General features: G+C 45.7%; 1 protein-coding gene across 2 annotated transcripts; it reads left to right on the plus strand.

The window, feature by feature from the left end:
• LOC137524937 (intelectin-1-like) lies at nucleotides 1-22552 on the plus strand. 2 transcript variants are annotated; one of them, XM_068245465.1, is made up of 8 exons: nucleotides 1-186; nucleotides 271-325; nucleotides 4211-4375; nucleotides 7399-7646; nucleotides 14288-14446; nucleotides 17879-17999; nucleotides 18612-18718; nucleotides 21440-22552. In XM_068245465.1, exons 2-8 carry the CDS (start codon nucleotides 274-276, stop codon nucleotides 21590-21592), a joined length of 1005 nt encoding a protein of 334 aa, XP_068101566.1. In that variant the 5' UTR covers nucleotides 1-186; nucleotides 271-273; the 3' UTR covers nucleotides 21593-22552. The 2 variants fall into 2 exon arrangements, with proteins under 2 accessions (XP_068101566.1, XP_068101567.1); XM_068245466.1 differs by lacking the exon at nucleotides 271-325.
• The last annotated feature ends 1157 nt before the right edge of the window (nucleotides 22553-23709 follow it).

The following is a 23709-nucleotide window of genomic DNA, read 5'->3' on the forward strand; positions in this document are numbered from 1 at the left end:
ATGTAAGTTTAAAAGACCTGCATTCCAACTGTGGACTTAGATCAGTTTAGTGCTGAAGTCTGTGCAAATCTCATATTGTCTGACTGATCCCGACATTCTAAAAGTTACCTTTGATCAGCCTCAGTACAATCCTGTGCATAAGGACATCCAGTGTTGCTCTAGTACGGGACAATACGGAAACAGGAGGTGAGTTTTGTATTGTGCTGCTCAATGAAGATGTGTTGTGTTGCTTTTACTTGTATCATAAGGGTTTGTGTTTTACTCATCTAGGAGATGTTCATCTACTTATTGTTGGGTCTGATGGTTCTACCTGGGTTTTCACAGGGTGAGTAGAACACGCTGTCTGAGGGCTTGATTAACTTAGGTGTCTCCAGATCTCCCAGCATCTCCAGTAAGGATCTTAGTCAGGAGTCTTTCTGCCTTTAACCACTGAGGGGTTTTTCGCCTTTAGGACCAAAGCAATTTTAAACTTTCAGCGATCCTCCCTTTCTTTTGCCAATAACTTAATTACTACTACTAATCACAACAAAATGATCTATATTTTTTTTGCCAGAAATTAGGCTTACTTTGGGTGGTACATTATGCTAAAAATGTTTTTATTAATGCATTTTCATGAGAATAATAAGAATTATTTTTTCAGCTTTCGGACATTATAGTTTTAAAATAAAACATTCTACTGTGGAATAAAGCCACACATTTTATTTGCCCATTTGTTCCAGTTATTGCAACATTTAAAATATTTCCCTAGTAAAATGTATGGCGCCAATATTTTATTTGGAAATAAATGTGCATTTTTTTCAGTTTCGCGTCCATCACTAATTACAAGCCCATAATTTAAAAATTAACAGTAATATACCCTCTTGACATAAATATTAAACAATTTCAGTCCCTAAGGTAACTATTTTTTTATTGTAATTTTTTGTTTTATGTAAACATTTTTTCTGGGTACTATGGGAGATTGTGGGAGAGGAAGGAGTTAATTTTAAATGTGAGTGTGGATCTTTTTATTAAAATTAATATATGTAGGTGTAATTTTACTATTTGGCCACAAGATGTCCATGTGCATTATTTCCTTTTAGCGTTCTATAAGTACACGAACAGAAAGTAATGCGTGGAAGTGTTACTTCCTTAGATACAATGGCGCAGACATTTTATTGCTGACGGTGATCATTGCGTGCCAAAGATCACTTAGATCAATGAATGAGAACTGCGTTCCCATTCACTAATCTCTCTACTAAATGGTGGTGGTGAGAATGAGTGCAGGAGACCGCAGGGAGCGCGCACAGATGCGATGCGGCGGGGGGCGTATATCTACGTCCCTGGAATGGGAACAGTCCTCTCGCGGGATGAACTTTGTAAAATGAACTTTGTATAAAGCTTATAAAAATGTAAGCACTATATAAATCAGGGGTCTCAAACTCAATTTACCTGGGGGCCGCAGGAGGCAAAGTCAGGATGAGGCTGGGCCGCATAAGGGAATCAATCAATCAGCAGCTCCCTAGCCCATCCACCCCCCTCCCCCCCCCTTCCCCACGTCCCTTGCATTGATTTTTATTTTAAAATCAAATTCACACTGAAGCAAACTACTTTGCCTATTTGCCTATTTTACCTTATAGTTCGCTTCAGTGCTCCCATTACAGGTAATCCGCCGCGTCCCCGCCACAAAACGAGGGCTGCAGAGCCCTCAAATAGCCCGGGGGGCAATTGGCCGGCGTTTCCTGGAAGCGGCAGAGCTTTCAGCTTCAGCTCTGCTCCTCCTGACGTCAATCGCGGCGCATCACCCCCTCTGCCAGCCCCTCTCACTCTTCCTTCACAGAGAGGGTCGAGCAGAGGCGGCTATGCGCCGCGATTGACGTCAGGAGGGGCAGAGCTGAAGCTGAAAGCTCTGCCCCTTCCAGGAAATGCCGGCGGATTGCCCCCCGGGCGATTTGGGGGCTCTGCAGCCCCCATTTAGCGGCGGGGATGTGGCGGATTACTTGGGAGCACTGAAGCGAACTATAAGTAAGCTTTTGCCGGCGAGGGCCACAAAATATTGTATCGAGGGCCGCAAATGGCCCGCGGGCCGCGAGTTTGAGACCCCTGATATAAATGTATAATGATAATAATATCATCATAAGTGATACAGAAATGTGGGACCTTTCCTTTCACTTGTCTGTTGAAAGAGCCTATCCCAGATCATAGGGACTTGATTCCAAATAGTGAATAGCAGCTTCTGTTTAAAATTCACATGTGATGTACTACCTATGACCAGGTATGGATTGATACTTTTTCTGCCCCTAGGCCACCTTTCTTGTGGTTTCCAATTCACAGGCAGCTGTACGTGAAAGATAAGGGCAATTATACATGGATGTGACACATAGAAGATGGGGCTTCAATTGAAATTGGAGAGCGTCCAATTCCAATTGCAGCACAATCTTCTATGTGTAACATCGAGGTAGAATTGCTCCTATTTTTCACGGCTGCTGTGGGCAGCAGCTCCCCTCTTTTTTGTGTTGCTCCCCATTTGCGCTTCCCTTCTCCATTTGCTGCCTCCTTTATCATATGCAGGAATCCCACTTACTTTTTTAGCTTCCCCTCGGACAGCAGCTGGCCAAGGCTTAGGCCTATATGGCCTTTACAGAAATAACAGTATCTTTGTTTACATTTCAATGTTATTACAATGTGTGTAAACACAATGTAACAAGTGAAAAGGAGCTCTCTGTGAAGCTCTCTGTGCTTCAGGCACACACACACAGTTCAGAATAGCTCATTAGAAGATGTTAATATATAATAAAAAGCAGTTTGAATAAAATGCAATGACAGCTTTTAGGGCACAATAAACTACACTTTGGAAACTTGTAATTTGTAAACAGACAATATTACTTGTACACAAAAGCAAATATGATAACTGTATAAGTAATAAAAATTAGGAAAACACATTTTTTTGATTGTTATGTCAAAGTATCAGACCACTTTAAATGTGATCTGAGCCATTTAGCTGAATGCATTGTCTTACGCTGGGCAGTTAGTGAGAGTGCTTTGAGTGCCAGGATCCCTCACTGAGTTTCCCTTTTAACTGTATAAATAAGGCTTTTATTTTAGAGTATGTAGCCCACCAGGCTGAGGTCAATGTTAGGCATTCTTGGAAAGGATTCTGTGAAGTTCGGGAAATGAATTTCAGGTTTGGAAACCCAGGTACCGGTAAGAAAAGGAGACAAAAGGAGCACCAATAGTGTGTAGTATTTCTAGGAAATGGGACATGTAAAGAAATAACTACTACTCACAAACGTGCGTTGCTATAGGCATCCACAATTTCAGGCATGGGGAGAAAGACCGTCTCCCTACGCGGTTATGATGACTCAGTTGGGTCAACGTGGGTCACGCTCTAGAACAGGTATGTCAAACCGATCCTACGAGGGCCGAGGTCCTCACACATTTTTGATACAGCTCAAATGAATTGATGGGCCTGAATCAGGAAAGGTGTGGTCCATCAGGTAGAACTCATTGCTCTCTTTCTCAGTCCATCCTAAACACTGGCATGTATCTCGCCCTCCAGGCCTGGAGTTCGACACATGTGCTCTAGAAACATCACCACTTTATGTAGTTGCAGAGGCAGGGCAGTTTCTAGGCTAAAATGCACCCAGGGCGAGGGTCTAAAAATTGCACCCCCCACGGAGCCAGGTATAGCGGGATACGGGACATAGGTGGACGTACCTCCCCACAGACAACATAGACTGATTTGTTCAGTAAAAGATTCACACTTATTTCATACTCCAATAATAAGAGTCTGCAACATGTTTCGCTGGTCCACAGCCCACTTCCTCAGGCAAAGTACAATTGTGAATAACAGTATTCAGTCAAATAGGAACAAGAGCGCCTCTGAGGTCCTATTCAACTAAATACTGTGACTACCAATTGTACTTTGCCTGAGGAAGCGGGCTTTGGGCCCGTGAAACGCATTGCCGTCTTGTTTTTTTAGTACGAAATAAATGTGGATCTTTTACTGAACAAATCAGTCTATGTTCTTTGTGGGGAGGTAAGTCCACCTATGCCCCCCCAAGTTTTTAAATTCTTTTATTCTGTCCTGCCGTCTGTATTCCATAATAGGCAATCTGCAAAATAAATAAATATGTCAGCCTCCATATCCCTCTCACCTCAAGTTCCCTTCTACTAAGCATCAGTCAGTACCTTGCCTTAATGTAATGAATTTAGATTATATCTTTCTTCATAGACAGCCCATGCCTTCATGAGAACAAGATGAAAGTCATCAGTCAGTTACTGTCCTGTTGTAAGGATTATGACAACAATTACATCAGTGCATCAGATTTCAATAGATACAATAATGACCGCTACAGGAGCTGCGCTGAAATTAAGCAATCAAAGCCTGGGACTGAAGGTGAGTGAATTGGATGTTATACTGTACTTTGTAATCAAAATGTAAGGAATTAGGCTACGTTTCCACTAGTGCGGTGCGATTCCATTGAGGAAAAAGCATAAACCAATTTGCATGCGGATGCAAATTCATATGCGTTTCACACGCATTTTCGCATATTTTTGTAAGTATGCGAATTTAACCATGTCAGTGCCTGTGTGCGACTACATTAATATTACGCGAAAACGTACGCAAATTTACATGGAAGATTCGCATAGCGAAAATGCATGCGATTTTCCTATTAATTACATTACATGCGAATCACACACTATGCTTGCGGTGTGCGAATTCTGATTGCTCTGCTGTGCAGATTTTTTCCCATATTGATTATGCAAATCTGCATGCAGAAAATGCATGTAAATTTGCGCTTGTGGAAACGAGCCCTAAAGCCGAGGCTGGATTGTTACTTTCTCCATGCCTAGGCAAACTTTCTTGTGACTCCCCTTCCATGTGCAGCACCCACCTTCCACTCCATGTGAAGCCAACTGTTCCATGTGCAACATCCATGCAGTGGCGGACACAGCCAGCAGCGGGCCCCTGTGCAAAATTCCAATTGCGGGCACCCATGATCCCCATGGCAAAAAATGGGTGTGGCTACAACCTGCGGCACGCAGCGCAGCGGCAAAAAATGGGCGTGGCAATGATCGGATGAGGGCGGAGCTAATTGTAATTTAAAGTGAACATGAGGTGAGAGTGATATGGAGGCTGCCATATATATTTCCTTTTAAACAATACTAGTTGCCTGGCAGCCCTGCTGATCTATTTGGCTGCAGTAATGAACTGAATTACACCAGAAACAAGCATGCAGCTAATCTTCTCAGTTCTGACAATATTGTCAGAAACTCCTGACCTGCTGCATGCTTGTTCACGGTCTATGGTTGAAAGAATAAGAGGCAGAGAACCAGCACGGCAGCCACGCAACTGGTATTGCTTAAAAGGAGATAAATATGTCAGCCTCAATATTATTCTCACCTCAGGTTCCCTTTAAAAGTGCAACGCAAAGACAGTGAGCCCAAGTTTTGGTGACCCTTTTCCCAGAAAATTCACATAAGTGTGCAGGTTTTCTCAAGAAAATACACATAATGTGAGCAGATTTGCTCAGAAAATACGTTCAATCACGTCGGCGAATTTGACCAGAAAATACATTCAATCATGTCGGCAAATTTGACCAAAAAACACGTTCAATCACGTCGGCAGATTTGCCCAGAAAATACGTGCAATCATGTCGGCAGACTTGCCCAGAAAATACGTGCAATCGTGTAGCAGATTTGCCCAGAAAATACATGCAATCATGTCGGCAGATTTGCCCAAAAAATACATGCAATCATATGGCAGACCTGCCCAGAAAATACACCTGCTAGTATAAATAAAAAAACAACAACATTTACTCACCTGCAGCAGCAGACCTCCTGTTCAAGCCTCCGTCCGGCGCACAGCTCCCATGGGTGAGTGGGTAGGTAGCCTGGTGGGTGGTTGGGTGGGTGGGTAGGTAGGTAGCCTGGTGGGTGGGTGGGTAGGTAGGTAGCCTGGTGGGTGGCTAGGAAGGAAGCCGGGTGGGTGGGTAGGTAGGTAAGTAGCCGGGTGGGTGGGTAGGTAGGTATCCCTTAGGTAGGTAGCCTGGTGGGTGGGTAGGTAGGTAGCTTGGTGGGTGGGTAGGTAGGTAGCCTGGTGGGTAGGTAGGAAGCCTGGTGGGTGGGTGGGTAGGAAGCCTGGTGGGTGGGTAGGTAGGTAGCATGGTGGGTGGGTAGGTAGGTAGCCTGGTGGGTGGGTGGGTAGGTAGGTAGGTAGCCTGGTGGGTGGGTAGGTAGGTAGTCTGGTGGGTGGGTAGGTAGGTAGGTAGCCTGGTGGGTAGGTAGGTAGATAGCCAGGTGGGTAGGTAGGTAGGTAGCCTGGTGGGTAGGTAGGTAGCCTGGTGGGTGGGTAGGTAGGTAGCCTGGTGGGTGGGTAGGTAGGTAGACTGGTGGATGGGTAGGTAGGTAGCCGGGTGGGTGGATAGGTAGGTAGCCTGGTGGGTGGGTAGGTAGGTAGCCTGGTGGGTGGGTAGGTAGGTAGCCTGGCGGGTAGGTAGGTAGCCTGGTGGGTAGGTAGGTAGCCAGGTGGGTGGGTAGGTAGGTAGCCTGGTGGGAGGGGTGGGTAGGTAGCCTGGTGGGAGGGGTGGGTAGTCAGGTAGCCTGGTGGGTAGGTAGGTAGCCTTGTGGGTGGGTGAGTGAGTGAACCAATTCTTTTTTTACTTGTCCAATCGCCTCCCAATCAATAACGGAATCATTTTTCAGAAGTTACCATCGGAAAATCTATCCCATTATCGATCGGGAGCAGTTTAAATGTACACACGATTGCCCATCAATCTCTTTTGTAACAATGATAGGTGTGACACACCCTATTTCACAGAAAGGTTAGCAGTGACAACTTTTACAAGGTAGAAATGTATGGTATTCATGGTATGTTTGGTATTTCATTGAAGTACTAGGCCTAAGGCCTGTTTAAAAACGGCGCTAGGCTCTGGCCGCGACCCCAACACTGGCTGTATCCTAAAAAGTGGTGCGCGGATGTGTGTGCGCGCGTCAGCGCAAGCCACCCGCGGACACCTGCCCGTCGTCCTCCTCCTTCCGCGCGTCCTACTCCCAGCTCTGCGCTGTGCGTCCCTGTTGCCCTAGCAACAACAGGGACAGCGCAGAGCTGTTAGCGCATATGCACAGTTCTTTTCCACACGGACGCAGGGACAGGATGACGCAGGGACAGTTAGGGTTTTATTATATAGGATGCCATTTCATTGGCTCACTGGCCTCCTGTGTACCTGCTGGCATGTGACATAGCTGGCGGGTCATGTGAATGCAGACACTGCAAAAGCCATGTAGATGGAGATGCCGGAAGAGGAGCACACTGGTAGACAGTGGACACATCACAAAGGGCAGTGATTGGGGAATCTATGGGGAAAAAGTAATCAGGGAATCTTTCATTGACTTTTATAGTTGCAAATATTTTCACAGATGGAATCTACACTCTCACAACGGAGGATGGAGTGTCTTATCAGACATTCTGTGACATGACCACCAGTGGGGGAGGGTGGACACTGGTGGCCAGTATTCATGAGAACAACCTGTATGGGAAGTGTACCACTGGAGATCGCTGGAGCAGTCAACAGGGGAATAATGCTAATTATCCAACAGGTGATGGGAACTGGGCAAATTATGCCACGTTTGGCTCACCAGATGGAGCAACAAGTGATGACTACAAGGTAAAATATTTAAAAAAAATATCTAATTTATGGTGTTTTATTTATGTGTCCTGTATTTCCACAAAACCTTAAAGCAGGATGATTAGCCACACTATGCCAGGGAAAAACACATATATAAGTAGATAAATACTTGATCTACTTACATGACACATGTATTGTACTGTCCACGTTTTGATTTCAGTGAATTTCATATAGTAAATGAAGAGAATCCTGTTCCTGGTGGGAACCATGTCTTTTGCCCACAGTTTGAGGCTAAATACTGATGTCATTTCTTCCCTTAACTTTTTTTTTTCTTTTCTCCTCCAATCATTGAGTCACCCCAGCCTTGCTTGTAAACACAAGTGAGCAGAGGATCATGTTTCAGCTAGCCAGGGAAATAAAGGGAAGAGGAGGAATATATTATAGATAAAAGACCCCCCCAGAATGCAACTGTTTGGCAATGGCTATTAAAGGGCCAGTGCTTCTAAGGTATGTGATAACTCCAAACCATAACAGCAGAAAAAGTTTTAAAAGTTTTGAATGCAGGATTAGCATCTTTATCACTTAATACACTCACACCAGTTGCTGTTGATATTTTTTTTTTTTTTTTATGGTGACAATCCCACTTTAAAGAAAACCTGAACGGAACATTAAAAGTCAAAATAACCATACACAAGTCAAGTTGCCTCCTGTGTAGTCTACTCCTGAATCTATTTTTCCTCTCCTGCATTCCACTGTGATCAATGGAATTCTCCGTCCTCCATTTTGAAAATGGCTATTACCTCATAACAGCTTCCTGGTCAGCACACCGTTAAACTGTAATATCGCCCACTTGAGCCATAGGGAAACATGGACACATCAGTTCTCCTCTCAGCTGTAACTGACAGCAACTGATATATAACTGACAGCAACTGATATATTTCAGTGCTGACAAAATGGTGTCAGAACTGGAAGGGATCACTGTAAGAAGAAAATGGTAAGCTTCTGAGAGGAACTGATGGCAAGGTAACTATGTAATGTTCATTTGAAGTTACCTCATGTGTTTATTTTAAATAATTTTACTCAGTACAGGTTCTCTTTAAGCAACCTTTACTGAGGAGGACATAGAACATATTAGACTAATGGCCAGGGCAGTTTCTAAGCTAAATTGCACCCAGGGCGAGGGTGTAAAAATCCCCCCCCCCCCCCATGGAGCTAAGATAGGTGCCCGCAGTATAGGTTAGCCAGGTCTAGTTGCCCCAGTATAGTTAGCAAGCTATAGATCAACCCCAGTATAGGTAGGTAGCCAGGCATAGTTGCCCCCAGTATAGGTTAGGTAGATGCCTCCAGTATAGGGTAGCCTGTATAGTTGACACCAGTGTAGGTTAGATAGGTAGGTGCCCCAGTATAGGATAGATAAGTAGGTGCCCCCAGCATGGATTAGATAGGTAGGTTCCCCCAGTATAGATTAGATAGGTAGGTTCCCCCAGTATAGGTTAGATAGGTAGGTGGCCCAAGTACAAGTGAGATAGGTAGGTGCCCCGAGTATAGGTTAGCTAGGTAGGTTCCACCAGTATAGGTTAGATAGGTAGGTGCCCCAGTATAGGTTCGATAGGTAGGTGCCCCCAGTAAACGTTAGATAGGTAGGTGCCCCCAGCCTAGGTTAGTTAGGTAGGTGCCTCCAGTATAAGGTAGCCAGTATAGTTGCCACCAGTATAGGTTAGATAATTAGGTGCCCCAGTATAGGTTAGATAGGCATGTGCCCCCAGCATAGGTTAGATAGGTAGGTGCCCCGAGTACAGGTTAGATAGGTAGGTCCCCTGTGTAAAGGTTAGATAGGTATCTTCCCCCAGTATAGGATTGATAAGTAGGTGCCCCGAGTATAGGTTAGATAGGTAGGTTCTCCCAGTATAGGTTAGATAGGTAGGTGCCCCGAGTATAGGTTAAATAAGTAGGTGCCCTGAGTATAGGTTAAATAGGTAGGTGCCCCCAGTATAGGTCAGAGAGGTAGGTTCCCAGAGTATAGGTTAGATAGGTAGGTTCCCCCGAGTATAGGTTAGATAGGTAGGTGCCACGAGTATAGGTTAGGTAGGTAGGTGCTTCCAGTGGGGGGGGGGAGCGGGCATAGCGATGGGGGGGGGAGCGGGCGTAGCTTAGTTACAACTCACATCCCTCACGCGATCCCCCGCAGCCTCTATCTTCTCCCTGTTCCCGTTTGTTGCATTGGTAAACACCCCCTGCTGTGATGACATGCGGTCACATCATCACTGGGGGCGCTGTTGCCAATGGGATGGACGCTGGGAAACGGAAGGAGATAATGGCTGTGTGCAGGGATCATGGCAGGTGAGCTGTAACTATTATGCCCGCTCCCTCTGCCGCAGTGCCCACCCTCCTGCCACTCGGAGCGATTGCACGCTTCGCATGCCTGAAGAAATGGCCCTGCATCAGTCATATACATTACAGGAATGGGACTGTTTGACCAGATGTCAGTTAGCCTATAAGTATCTTTTGGGAAGGGGAAAGAAACTGTAGCTCCCAAGGGAAATGCAACCACACAAGTAGAATATACAAAATTCTGTACAGATGGGTACTTACGCATGGAAAAATAGCAACAGCTTAAACCACGGTATCGCTATATTTTGATTCCTGCTTTGATTACTAATTAAGAGCTTTGGGCTGTCATCTGTTTACTGACTCTGGGCTTGACTTACTAAGAGTTCAGCAATAAGATGCATTTCATTGTATCCTAAGAATTTTTGCAGACCAGTTGCAAGCTCTCCGCAAGCATGCATATAATATATAAAAAAAGCACTTAGTAGTGCTGCCCATACCTTTTTTTTTAACGCTTATAATTTTTTATATTGGGTCCGATACAGATGTTTGTAAGCCCACCGTCATTCAAAAAGTGTCAAATGGTAGTGTCAGGCATTGACAGACCTTCACCTCTGAGTTCACCTTGTTTCTCTTTGAAATCTTTTCTTGACTTCATGTCTATTGTTCTTATTATTGATCTTTATCATGCAAATCATTTGACTTTAACCCTCCTGGCGGTTTGCTAAAAAATCGCCAGGGGGCAGCAAATCTTTTTTTTAAAATTTTTTTTTTGTTTTTTTCATGTAGCGAGACAAAGTCTCGCTACATGATAGCCGCTGCTCAGCGGCATCCCCCCAGTCCCTCCGATCGCCTCCGGCGATCGGCGATTAGGAGATCCCGTTCAAAGAACGGGATCTCCTGGAGGGCTTCCCCCGTCGCCTTGGCGACGGGGCGGGATGACGTCACCGACGTCATCGACGTCGTGACGTCAAAGGGGATTCCGATCCACCCCATAGAGCTGCCTGGCACTGATTGGCCAGGCAGCGCACGGGGTCTGGGGGGGGGGGGGGCGGCTGCGGCGCGACGGATAGCGGCGGATCGGCGGGTAGCGGCGGCGATCGGGCACTGCACGCAGCTAGCAAAGTGCTAGCTGCGTGCAGCAAAAAAAAAATTATGCAAATCGGCCCAGCGGGGCCTGAGCGGTGCCTTCCGGCGGCATAGCCCGAGCTCAGCTCGGGCTTACCGCCAGGAAGGTTAAGATGTCCACAGAAGTAGAGGCGCTCTGGGCAACAAGATACATTGAACCACATCCATTGAAGGAACACTTTTCAACCAACTTGAATATTCACCTTTTCAAAAATTAAAGTGTGCTAAATCTTGTAATTATGGGGCAGTGGCATAGGAACAGGTGTCAAAGGGGGGACATTTATCAAGAGTGTCTGAGACAAAATATTAGTAGGTTTTTAGAAATTTGAAAAGTTTCTTACTATCATGCAGAACAGTTCCTCTACTGGTTAGAACAGTTTTAGAAGAAAAAACTGTCGGTAATGCTTTTGATAAATCTGGCCCAAAGAGTTTACATGTGTAGGCCCCTCCCACTTCTTCTGGAGCCGATACAGCTTCTCTAATCCTTCCTTATGCAGTGATCAGCAGGAAAAAATTCAGGCATACTTGCTTGATTATTCACTGTGTTGTACTTCCTCTGAAACCTGACTCCATCTAAATGTCAAGTAAAATCACTCAACGCATGCCAAGAGTGAGATGGATGGGACAGAGGAAAGGTCTGGGAAAGTTCCATTGAGATATTGGGTAATTATAGCCTTTGGTCCACTGCACTGGTCTCTGCATTGAGATGGGGGAAACTGCACTTGTTATGGCATAGCTAAACCATTAGGATCCAGTGCACAGTGCAATCAGAGGCTGGAAGAATCGGGAATATTTACCAGAGTCTTCATACCTCTCAACTTTTTGAGATGAGAAAAAGGGGACACTTAAGCCATGCCCCTTCCACACCCCTGGTCACGCCCTCACCACGCCTCTATTCACACATACCATAAAGATTTCATAAGAAACATATGTTGTTTTATAATTCAAACCACACTGGTCCTTTCTATCCTGGTTTATTTTCCTTCATAGTAACAATTTAAAATTAGTAATATATCAATTTAAAAGATGGGAATGAAGTTTAGAGTCAATCAAACACATTTTTAGTAGAGAAATATATATATTTACATAGAAAGAGGGACAAAGTCCTGAAAGAGGGACAAATGAAGGTGAAAGAGGGACAGAGGGACAGGGCTCCCCTCCGAAAAAGGGACAGTTGGGAGTTATGGAGTCTTTAGTGAGCTCTCTGGTCTCTATCTCTTCTCCTCTCTCATGTTCAGCTTTCTCTTTTTTTCAACATCACACTGAGCACGCTGATAATTGTGGAAAGGACCACCAATAGAGCATTACAGGGGAGAGAAGCATATGGGCCCCAAGGGATTCTGGGTCCCAGCCAGGGGGACCCTACCATGAAGCAAAATGAAGCACATGAAGGCACTTGACCAGAGCTGCAAGTTTTGAGGGGGATGCTTGCTGGTATAATATAGATTCTGAATGTCATTCAATAGTAAACTAGCACTAGCAAAGCACACAGATATTGCTGTCTCACACCTACCTCCTTACCCCCCTATTGTGATTGCATTTTCTCATCATTATTCACTTCAGTCACCTCCCCTCCCCACATGAAGGGCTAAGAGTGTTGGCAGAGGGTAAGCTCTCTGCTTGTAACTCCTGTGCTTTCGCTTTTTTCACATTTGTAGGTGTGATTCCACTAGTGTGTAGATATTGACACTTAGGTCCAGGCTAGAGGAGAGAAAGATTAATATACTGTAGCCTGATCTGCTCCTTCCAGCTGTGTTTACAGCTCTGAACCAAGCTGATAACTTCAGAAGTTTAGAGATGAAAGGGAATTGGGCAGGTCAGGGAGACAGTGAGTGAGGGACAGTGAGTGAGGGACAGTGAGTGAGGGAGACTGGCTGTGTGTGATGTATGGATATGCATGTGTTATGTGTTTTTGCATTTTGTGTGCTCTTTACAGTATTATACCTCCCAACTTTTTGAGATGAGAAAGAGGAAAACTTAAGCCATGCCCCATCACACCCCTGACCACGCCCCTGTCACACCCCTAGTCACGCATATCATAAAGATTTCATAAGAAAAATATGTTGTTTTATAATTCAAACCACAACACACTGGTCCTTTCTATCCTGGTTCATTTTCCTTCATATTATCATTTTAAAAATAGTAATATATCAATTAAAAGGATGGGAATAAAGTTTAGAGTCAATCAAACACATTTTTTAGTAGAGAAATACATATATTTACATAGAAAGAGGGACAAAGTCCTGAAAGAGGGACAAATGAGGAGGAAAGAGGGACAGGGTTCCCAAAGAGGGACTGTCCCTCCAAAAGAGGGACAGTTGGAAGCTATGCAGTATGTACAGATGGCTGTGCTGATTTTGGATCAGAGGGCTTATGCACACTTATAATGCACATGTGAATGTATTGTCCGTCAGGCAATACATTCTCCCAGTGCATTTCAGTTGCAAACAGCCTAGAAACAGTATGTCATCTCATCTGTAAAAATGCATCCTGTCATGTGGTAATGCAGAGGATAGAAATGCATTTTAATATGAAAGTCTCATTTGTCTATGCACATTGGTGTCTGCTTGGCTCTGGCTGCCCTTACAGATGTCTGCTGGGAAGGGAGGGGGGGGGGGGGGTGCTTTTCAGCTACACATCAATATTACAGATGAATGAAAAGCAGACACAAGGGTATTTGTGTGTTCAGGGCTTTAAAGACCTTTTTTTTCTGCAGATTGTGATTTGGCATGGGGGGGCGCAGTAGGTTTAGACAATATGGGGCCCAGAAGTTTCAGATGGTGGCGGTGGCCCTGCCTCTAGTTCTTCACCCATAGACCCTGAACAAGCATGCAGCAGATCAGGCGTTTCTGACATTTTCAGATCTGACAAGATTAGCTGCATGCTTGTTTCTGGTGTGATTAAAACACTGTTGCAGCCAACTAGATCAGCAGGGCTGCCAGGCTAAATATGTCAACCTCCATAGAACTGTCACTTAAGTTTTCCTTAAGTTCAGAGACAGGTACCTTCTGCGGGCTGATTTTAAATTGGGTTCCTTCAGTTCTTTAGGATGTCTGTGCAAACATGACAAATTCTTATATGTGCATTAGGCTTTTGGTCAGTTTGAGATCAGTGTTCGGTTTCCAGGACATTCCTGGCTCAGTTATAACAGCTGAACCTCTGATTTAATTTTCTGGGGTAAAATAGCCTTTAATCCTATCTATGTAACTTCTCTTCCTGACCAGAATCCTGGATATTATGATATAAGAGCTGGGGATGTAGCGATATGGCACGTGCCGAACAAGACGCCAGTAACCAGATGGAGAGATGCGGCTCTCCTGAGATATCGCACTAGTAATGGCTTCCTGTCTGCTGAAGGGGGAAACCTCTTCAACCTGTACAAGGTAAACACGAGAACAGAGTGACAATCATATCCTGTATTTCTCAGGTCAGTATTGTGTATACAGTACTGTATATGCCAGTCACTTCACTACACTGTGCATCAGCGGAGGATACACAAGGGCTTATTTATTAACAAAATAAACAAACAAACAAAAATGTTCTTTTATAAGTTATCTTTATAACAGTGTGAACAGGTTTTCTTCTCTGACAATCAGTCCTTCAAAAAGATAAAATTTTAGTAATGACCATAAAGTAGCAGCAATCAGGGGAGTACGTAGACTTAATAAGGCCCTCCTGCAAAAATGATAGCATGGGCCCCCCTTGGTCCCTGAACCCCATGCAGGTCACTGGGTTGGGAGACCCGACGAATGGCAGCAGGGAGTGTTCTGCTGTGACGCAGCGTCTGGGAGCTTTAAAAAAATTACACACGCTCCTGCTACTCACTACTCTGCATGATGAAAGAAGGTGTCGGGGACAGTTTTTGTGAGCAAACGGGGAGGTATTTTTGCTAATTGGCAGCACTTGCGGTTGGGGAGAGGGAGGAGAAGAGCCCCCCCAAACCTCTGGGCCCCCCTGCGTTAACAGGGGTCACTGGGGTGATTGTTACGCCCATGGTGGCAATTAGAAGCTATTCAGTTCAGTGGAGTAATGAGTTGGGTGTTTGTTGTATCCACAACCACTTTTAGAATGTTGGCGATATCCATGGATCCCTATAAAGGGTCAAGGAAGTTAGGTCTAGAAACAGGGTAGGAGAGGGAAAACACACAGACATAGAAACCAGGAAACGGGATCTAAGATCAGAGGTCAGAGCAGTTCAGCCTGGAATATCGACTTTGTTAAATGCTGAATAAAGCAGTTAAGACTGTAATTAGAATGTAACGACTTCAAGCAACAAGTGTTAGCAATTAGAAACTGCAGATATCTACTGATGAACAGTGGAACCAGATACAATACAGTAATGAGCCAAAATCCACCAACAGGTGAAACTGGGAACTGCAAGTTGCTGATGGGGCAGGATTAAAGTGATACTGAAGGGCAAAAAAAACCCCTCATGGTATAATGTATAGACATGTCGTGAACATCAAATTTTGGGTTCACAAACAGCGAACTCGAACTTCTGGAAAAGTTCGAGTTTGCGTGAACCACCATAAACTTCAATGGACAGGCACATTTTTACTATTTTCATTTTTAGTTTTTACTATGGCGCACATCACACAGTTCTTTTTAAAGGTTGACTTTAATGACCTGAGGAAGCGGGCCTGGTCCCGTGAAACGCGTTGTCAACAGTATAACCACTTTTTAAAAAATAAAGTCTCCCTGATATATATCGCTCTCGTGAGTCGTCTATAGAGGTAAAAAAACTCTTTTTATACATATAAATTGATATCAGTCACCCAACTCCACACAATTCTGGGCGCCTTCTCACAACCCTGATCCAGGCAAATTTAGAAGCCTACAAAGACTGTTTCTGGCCACAAAAGTGGTGTTAAACTTATTTCAAAGGGTCTAACACCTAGACATGTCCCACCAAAAATTATGGAGTTGATGCAAAGTCAGGTTTTGATCCCTAAAGGGCAGAAATCACAGTACATTCCTACATTTAGGAATGTACTGTGATTCCTACACTGAGATATGCAACAGTTCAAACAGAATGTACTGTGATTCCGACACTGAAATATGCAACAGTTCAAACACAATACAGTGATAACAGAGGCCCTGAAGCAGTAGTGATAGTACTATGCTTGCTTAGTCAGCAAGGATCAAAATAAACAAGCCTAGCTTAGGGCCCGTTCACACTGCACGCCTTTCCAGCCGCGTTTTGGAAACGCGTGCAGGTGGCCAAAACGCACGACATCAGACATTGCATAGAGTGCAATGTCTGATGTTCACACAGCATGCGTTCCGGACCTGTGCGGTCCGGGAACGCATGCTGCACGCAGATTTTACAAAAACGCGCGGCTGTCCCATTCACTTTTCAGTGATGGGATCAGCCACGCAACGCATACGAACGCGGACATGCGTGCGTTCGTACGCGTTGCGGTCCGCATGCGTTGCGGTCCGCATTTTGTAGTCTGAACGGGCCCTAACGCTTTCCCTATCTCCAGCAAGCTCTGTCCCTTCCTCTCAATTTTCCACCTAAAGACAGACTGGAACATGGTGGGCACGAGTGCATTTCATTTTTATAGAGAGGGGGGGGGGGGTCTGTGAGGGAGTGCAGGCTGCTTGGCTGCCATGTAAATGCTGGCTGTGATGTAAGGGGTCAATCGCAGGGGCTGCAATCGCAGGGGCTGCTCCCATGAAGTTATGTTAAGCAAGGTTGATAGGCACTCCAATGAGGGTAAACGTGTGTCTGGCAGCTGTGTCTCCTACGTCGAGTTGGCATTGCGCGGTTGCCATTGAGACGCGCTGCACCAAAGCTGCAAGAGTTTTGATGTGGGGGGGCCCTCTTTCCCCGCCCGACAGCTACTATGTCTGCCCCTGGTCTGACCTGCAGCAGCAGATCCGCCACTTATCAGCGGCGGATGGCCACAGGTAAGCAAGCAGGCACTTAGGGCTATTTTGCACAGTGAACTAGAGGAGGTCAGGTGAAAAGGGGCCCATGTCACTGACTCTCAAAAGGGGGGGTGCTGCAGCACCCCCTCTGCACGTGCCTGCAGCTCTTTATTTCTCAACAGGGGCGTTGTTAGTGTTCTTAGACTTCGGGGGCACTTTTGGGCACTCCAGCTGGAAAATGGGTGTGGGCACACACCATAATGTGGGTGTGGTCATGGGTGGAGCCAAATTTACATGAACTTAACAGCAGTCTATGTAGGCCTGCCCAGCAAAATGTCGGATGAAAACCCCCTCTCCATTAATACAAAAAAAAACCTAAAATGCTGCATATAAGATAAATAGGCCGTGCCATTTAACCATAACTTGGCAGAGATACCTGGCTTCGGTGCTGGCTGGTCTGGCTTTCTGCAGGGTGGGGTGGCCTGCTGTCAGGTTATCTGGCAGTTCCACCTTAGCATTCCCTGACATTCTAGTGGACCCCCTCCCTTGCTCACATGAGCCTCCCATTGAGGCACCACAGCTCCCAGCATGCCCCATAGAAGAACCTCAGCTCCTTGCATGCCCCCATAAAGGCATTACAGCACCCAACATTGCCCCACAGCACCCAGTATGCCTACATAGAGGCACAACAGTACCCAGCATACCCCTGATTGATGCACCACAGCTCCCAGCATTCCTGCCATTGAGGCACCACAGCTGACTCTGCCTGGGGAACATTCAGGGCCCCCCACAATAGATCAGGGGCATGTGCCACTGAGCTTTGGATGCTAGCAACGCCCCTGTTTCTCAGTCTTATATGAGACTATTAAAGGATTGGTTTGGGCTGCATTATATAACTATCACATGCACTGGTATAATCTACACTACATTTTCACTTATAGAAATATCCAGTTGTTTACAATGCTGGAACCTGCCCAACAAACAACGGACCCGCAATACCAATTGTTTATGACTTTGGAGATGCAGTGAAGACAGCAAACTATTACTCACCAAATGGAAAAGGTGATTTTTCTTTCTCCTCCTGATATCCAATATTTGTAATACAGGTAGCCCCCGGTTTACGAACACCCGACTTACGAACGGCCCGCCGACCCGCCGCGATGACGTCACGCCACTGGGGACTACCTCTTCTACTCCCGTTTTTAAAGCAGAGTAGGTGCAGCGGAAGGCAGATAGAGGACATCTCACCTGTTCCATGCCGGTCTAACGTCCCATCGTGCTGCCCAGAAGCTGCGCGGCCCGTCCTCTCTCTCCGTCCACTGTTACCCGACGGCTTCTTATGCGTCGCATAATGACGCAATCAGGAGCCCCTAGTGGCGGCGCCTCCTGATGTGTCATTATGCGACGCATGTGAAGCCGCCGGGGGGACAGTCATCGAAGAGAGAGGACGGGCCGCGCGGCATGGAACAGGTGAGGTGTCCTCCATCTGCCTTCAGCTGCGCCTACTCTGCTTAAGGAATGGGGGCGTCCCGACTTAAGAACGAATTCAGGTTATGAACGAACCTACAGTCCCTATCTCGTTCGTTAACCAAGGACTACCAGTAATTTTATTATTGTTGTTTTTTCCTCATTCTTGTTTTCTCTTTATACAACCTATCATTTTGCCTATTCTAGCCAGAGGATTTGAACCTGGATACGTTCAGTTTTCTGTTTTCAATTATGAAAAAGCTGCAATGGCTCTGTGCGCTGGAGTACGAGTGAAAGGCTGCCATACAGAACATGTAATGTATTTATTTATAACTTATTATTATAGAGATTATATAGCACTCACACTTTTACACTACCATTTTAAAGAAAACAGGGCACTAGCATTGAGCTTGATGCAGGAAGTAGCGGTAATTATACCGGACACACACAGTGCGTGTGAAAATTACCAAGCACATGCAGTGTGCGGCCCTCTCAGCATAGCCTGCGCTCATTACTGCCATACGATGCCCTTGCAGCACGACCGCGGTACTCTAGTAGCGCAGCTGCTACTATAGTAATTACCATAGTAGCAGCCATGCTAGTGAAGTAACCCGGTTGCTCTAGGAGCCCATCGCACAGCTGTGTGTGTGCTGTATATTTACCGCTACTTCCTGCATCAAGCTAATTGAAAGAGACTCACAACCTAACAACAGATTTTGGGGTAGGGAGACCAATGCAGGAATCTGGAACACCAACTAGAAATTCATGCAGGTTGTGATCTGTGTCAGTGGCGTACCTAGGGCATTTGACACCCGGTGCTTGGTATTATAAGACACCCCCTCCCCCAAAACAAAAGTAAAGCAGCGAGTGTGGCATTCTAAGTGCGCCACGGCGGGTAATGCCAGGTATAGATGCCCCCTGTATAGGTAATATAGTTGCCCCAGTATATGTAATAAAAAATTGCCCCCAGTATAGGTAGCTAGCACAGTTGCCCCCAGTATAGGTAGTTAGTTGCCCCCAGTGAAGGTAGTGTAGTTGCCCCAATATAGCTGCCACCAGTATAGCTAGTATAGTTGCCCCCAGGATAGGCAGCATAGCTCCTGCCCCCAATGTAGGTAGTGCTGCTGCCCCCAGTGTAGCTAGTATAGTGGCCCCCAGTATAGCTACCCCCAAGATAGGTAGTATAGTGGCCCCCCAGTGTAAGTAGTATAGTTGCCCCCAGTGTAGCTAGTATAGTGGCCCCCAGTGTAGTTAGTATAGTGCCCCCCCCCCAGTGTAGCTAGTATAGGGGCCCCCCCAGTGTAGCAAGTATAGTGCCCCCCCCCAGTATAGCTAGAAGGAGGGTGACAGGGACACTGGCGGGGAGGGGGGTAATATCCCCCCCTCCCTCACTAGGGTCTCCTCCTTCTGCCTCTCTTCCCCTCCAAAATGACAGCGGGGGCAGCGGGCAGCAAACAGGCAGGTTAGGCGGGCAGGTGGAGAATACTCACTTCACTTTCGCGTATCAGCCGCTGGAACGCTGCGCCGCCGTCACATGCCTCTTCTGCGCCTCCAGCATTGGAGGTGGAACGCGGAAGTGAAGTGAGTATTCTCCGCCCGCCCTGCCTCTTTGCTACCCGCTGTCATTTTGGAGGGGAAGAGAGGCAGAAGGAGGGGACCCAGGTGAGGGAGGGGGGTATATGTCCCCCCACCCCGCCGCTGTCCCTGTCACCCCTCCTTCTAGCACTGCTCTTCCCCTCCTGCTCTGTAAAACTGCAACTATGGGGGGTCGTGGCGACACCCACCTGGCTGTTAGTCACCCGGGGTGCCACGCCCCCCTGCGCCCAATGGTAGGAACACCACTGATCTGTGTGTATATAACACACACATGTGTTTTTAAAAGCACTCAGAAGCGCTCTTGGTGTGCACCAGCCCTAATAAACATCTTAAATGGAATCTGAAGTGAGAGGGATATGGAGGCTGACATATTTATTTCCTTTTAGACAAAGCAAATTGCCTGGCTGTCCTGCTGATCCTCTGCCACTAATACCTTTAGGTCGGTTTCATACTTCTAGCCGATGTTAACCGTGTGCTGTGGTACGATGATCACATTCCAACGCAACACTAAAAATAGCCTTTGGAGATTACTGCGGTAATGCGCAGTAATCTCCCGTCTGGCTGCAAGCTAAGCAGGAAGTGAGGCTCTAGGGTCCACTTCCTGTGGCCGAAATTAGAATTGCACGGAAGTGTATTGAAAAAATAAGTTTCTGCGCATGTGCACCGTAACGCTAACACCAAACATTTTAAAATCTCTGTGTTGCCATAGACTTACATGGCTTCCCGTCGCCGCACTTTGCTGCAGGTGTTTGCCTATAATGCGCTGTTGTCCTCATGTTAAATTTGATACTTTCAGTGCATCGCGGTAGCTATGAAAGGTTTTCATTGCTATAACTTTACCCTGCAATAAAAAAGGGTAATGCAAGGCAATGAAAATGGGCTAGTGTAAAGAGGCCTTAGCCTAGATCCTGACCAAGCATGCAGGCCAGAAACCAACATACAGTTAGCTGTATTTTGGTTTCTGGTGTGTGATTCAGACACTACTGCAGCCAAAGAGAACAGCAAGACTGCTAGGCAACTTCAGATTCCCTGTAACACATGTCCAAAGGCAGTGGGTATGGTATGCTATTTATAAAACTAATCCACAGTTGTAAGAATGCACAGACCCGGAAGCTGAGAGATCACCATGACAACCTGGCAACTGTCATATTTTATATTACAAGGTTTCTGACTAGTATTATTTCAAACTCATCCTAATTGTAAATATGCCTGGACCCAGAAGGACATGTGGGGAGCAGGTTAGTGTGGTGGGCTGCTTAGTATGGGAGGGGCAGTTGTAGGCGGCAGTTTAGTGTGGGAGGTGCAGTTGTGGGCAGTGAGTTAGTTTGGGTGGCAGCTTAGTGTGGTGGTTGTGTGTGGTGTGTGCTCTGCGCACATGATTCTTTTAGGAATTGGGGGTTTCCTGGTAATAACTAAATTGCTGTTTTCCTTCCTTCTAGCATTGCATTGGAGGAGGCGGCTTTTTCCCTGAAGCAGATCCCAGACAGTGTGGAGACTTTACTGCTTTGGATTGGGAAGGTTATGGAACGCACAAAGGCTGGAGCAGCAGCAAAGACATTACAGAGTCTGCAGTGTTGTTGTTTTATCGCTGACCTGTCCACAGTTTTCCTATTCTTAGTTAACCAACATTTCACTTTTTTCTTTGCTGTTACTGTATCTACTGATAAATAACATGAAATGCAAAAAAAAAACCCCAAAAAACAAACAAAAACAAAACAAAAAAAATGTTAATTGCATCAGTAAAACACCAATCCTTTATTGAAAAATTACTAACTTCTCTTTTCAATTTCAGCTTTAGCATTACGGGAAATCTGCTTGGAGTTGCTACGAGGGATGCTCATTCGGTTTTTACGGAATGGAAATCTCTGCATTTCCGATCAAAAATGGGCTTGCGGTTATTGGAAATCGGTATTCTGCAGAAATAACGCCTTACTGCAACTTGGAAATTTTAGCCCAATCACAGAGCTCGAAAGCATTGGCTTGGTAACACGTAGTAGTATCCGAGTCTTGTGATTGGTCTAAAATGTCTGTGGTATTCCAATTTCAGCTTGAAACTACTGCATCCTGATTGGTCCATTTACTACCAGGTATTGCTGAATTTTGAGTACAGATCCGCAAAACAACTTTTTGTTTTAAATGACTTCTGCGGTAATTGGTACTGGAATTCCGCTGAAATGTGCATTTTCGGTAATCCTAATTTCCACAGAATCAGAAATCAGCATTTCTGACCTTCCCTAGTTGCCAAGACAAGGCAAGACACAGAACATTTATATTGCGCTTTTCTCCTGGTGGACGCAAAGTGCCAGAGCTGCAGCCACTAGGACGCGCTCTATACGCAGTACCAGTATTAGGGAGTCTTGCCCAAAGTCTCCTCACTGAAGAGGAGCTGAGCTTCGAACCCTGGTCTCCTGTGTCAGAGGCACGGAGCCCTTAACCATTACACTATCCATGCTACACACTAGCTGTATTCTGATATCAGGCATATACTGTGTGTGGAGTAACTCTTGTTGCTATTTACAAAACACATTAAAGTTACACTTGTGTATACTATACGTATGCTGATTTATTATTTGTTCCTTGAAACAGTCACAGTTTTTTGGTTTAGATTCACTATCAGTTTGTGAAGCAGACTTTTGACTGCGTGTCAGCAATACAGGTCATACCATGGTAATGGGTTACCTTCCTATCATCTGATATTTAGGGTTATAACATACTGTATATAACTGTTCCTTAAAAAAACAAAACAGGTTGAAATTGGTGGAAATGTTGAACCCCCCGTCCGTGCTCCTTACATTGGATGCGGAGAAGGCCTTTGACAGAGTACACTGGGGTTTTATGACTAATTTGGATTTTGCAGGTCCAATCTTGGGAGCCATCCTTGCATTATACTCATGCCTTTCTGCCATGGTTAATGCAGCTGGTTTTCTATCGGACAAATTCCCAACGGCACACGCCAAAGTTGCCCCCTTTCACCAATTATATTTTCTTTCCTGATGGAAACACTATCACAAACACTGGTTCACAAGACAGTCGGGGGCCCCAGCCTCTCTCACTGGCCAGAGAATTCACCCCCACTGCCTCTGAACTGAATGCTAACTGCAAAACACACCATTTGCTCACTCCCAGCTAAAGCACTTTCCTACCTTTATTTGGTCAGCATTGGAGTATTTGTAGATGATGTGATACTTTCACTCTCAAACCCTTTTATATAATTACAGAATGTGTTATCAGACCTAGATAAGGTCTCCTCAGCATCCAGGGCCGGGCCGAGGCAGAGGCTGGAGAGGCTCCAGCCTCAGGGCGCAGTGTAAGAGGGGGCGCAGAATTCATTCAGCTGTCATTCCTAATTGTGTTTAAAGCAGAAAGAAATAAGAAAAGGGGATACATGGCAGTGACTGCAAGCCAGTTAACTAGATATTAAGGTGTTGGGGAGGTTGTGGGCCCTGAGGCGCCTCTTAGTCTAATAGCAGTCAGTATGTGACGGCTGGGGTGGGAGGGATGGAGGGGCGCACTTTGGTGTCTCAGCCTTGGGTGTTGGAGGACCTTGTCCCGGCTCTGTCAGCATCACTTCATAAGCTTAACAAAAATAAGTAGCTTTTGCTGGGAATACACTTTCCTCTAGATTCTGAAATTCAACTTCCCTGGGCAGACAAACATACCTTATTTAGGGATATTACTTCCTCATTCCACAAATGCCCTATTTAAGTAT

This window comes from Hyperolius riggenbachi, chromosome 7, assembly GCF_040937935.1.
Source record: "Hyperolius riggenbachi isolate aHypRig1 chromosome 7, aHypRig1.pri, whole genome shotgun sequence".
NCBI classification, from domain to species: Eukaryota; Metazoa; Chordata; class Amphibia; order Anura; family Hyperoliidae; genus Hyperolius; species Hyperolius riggenbachi.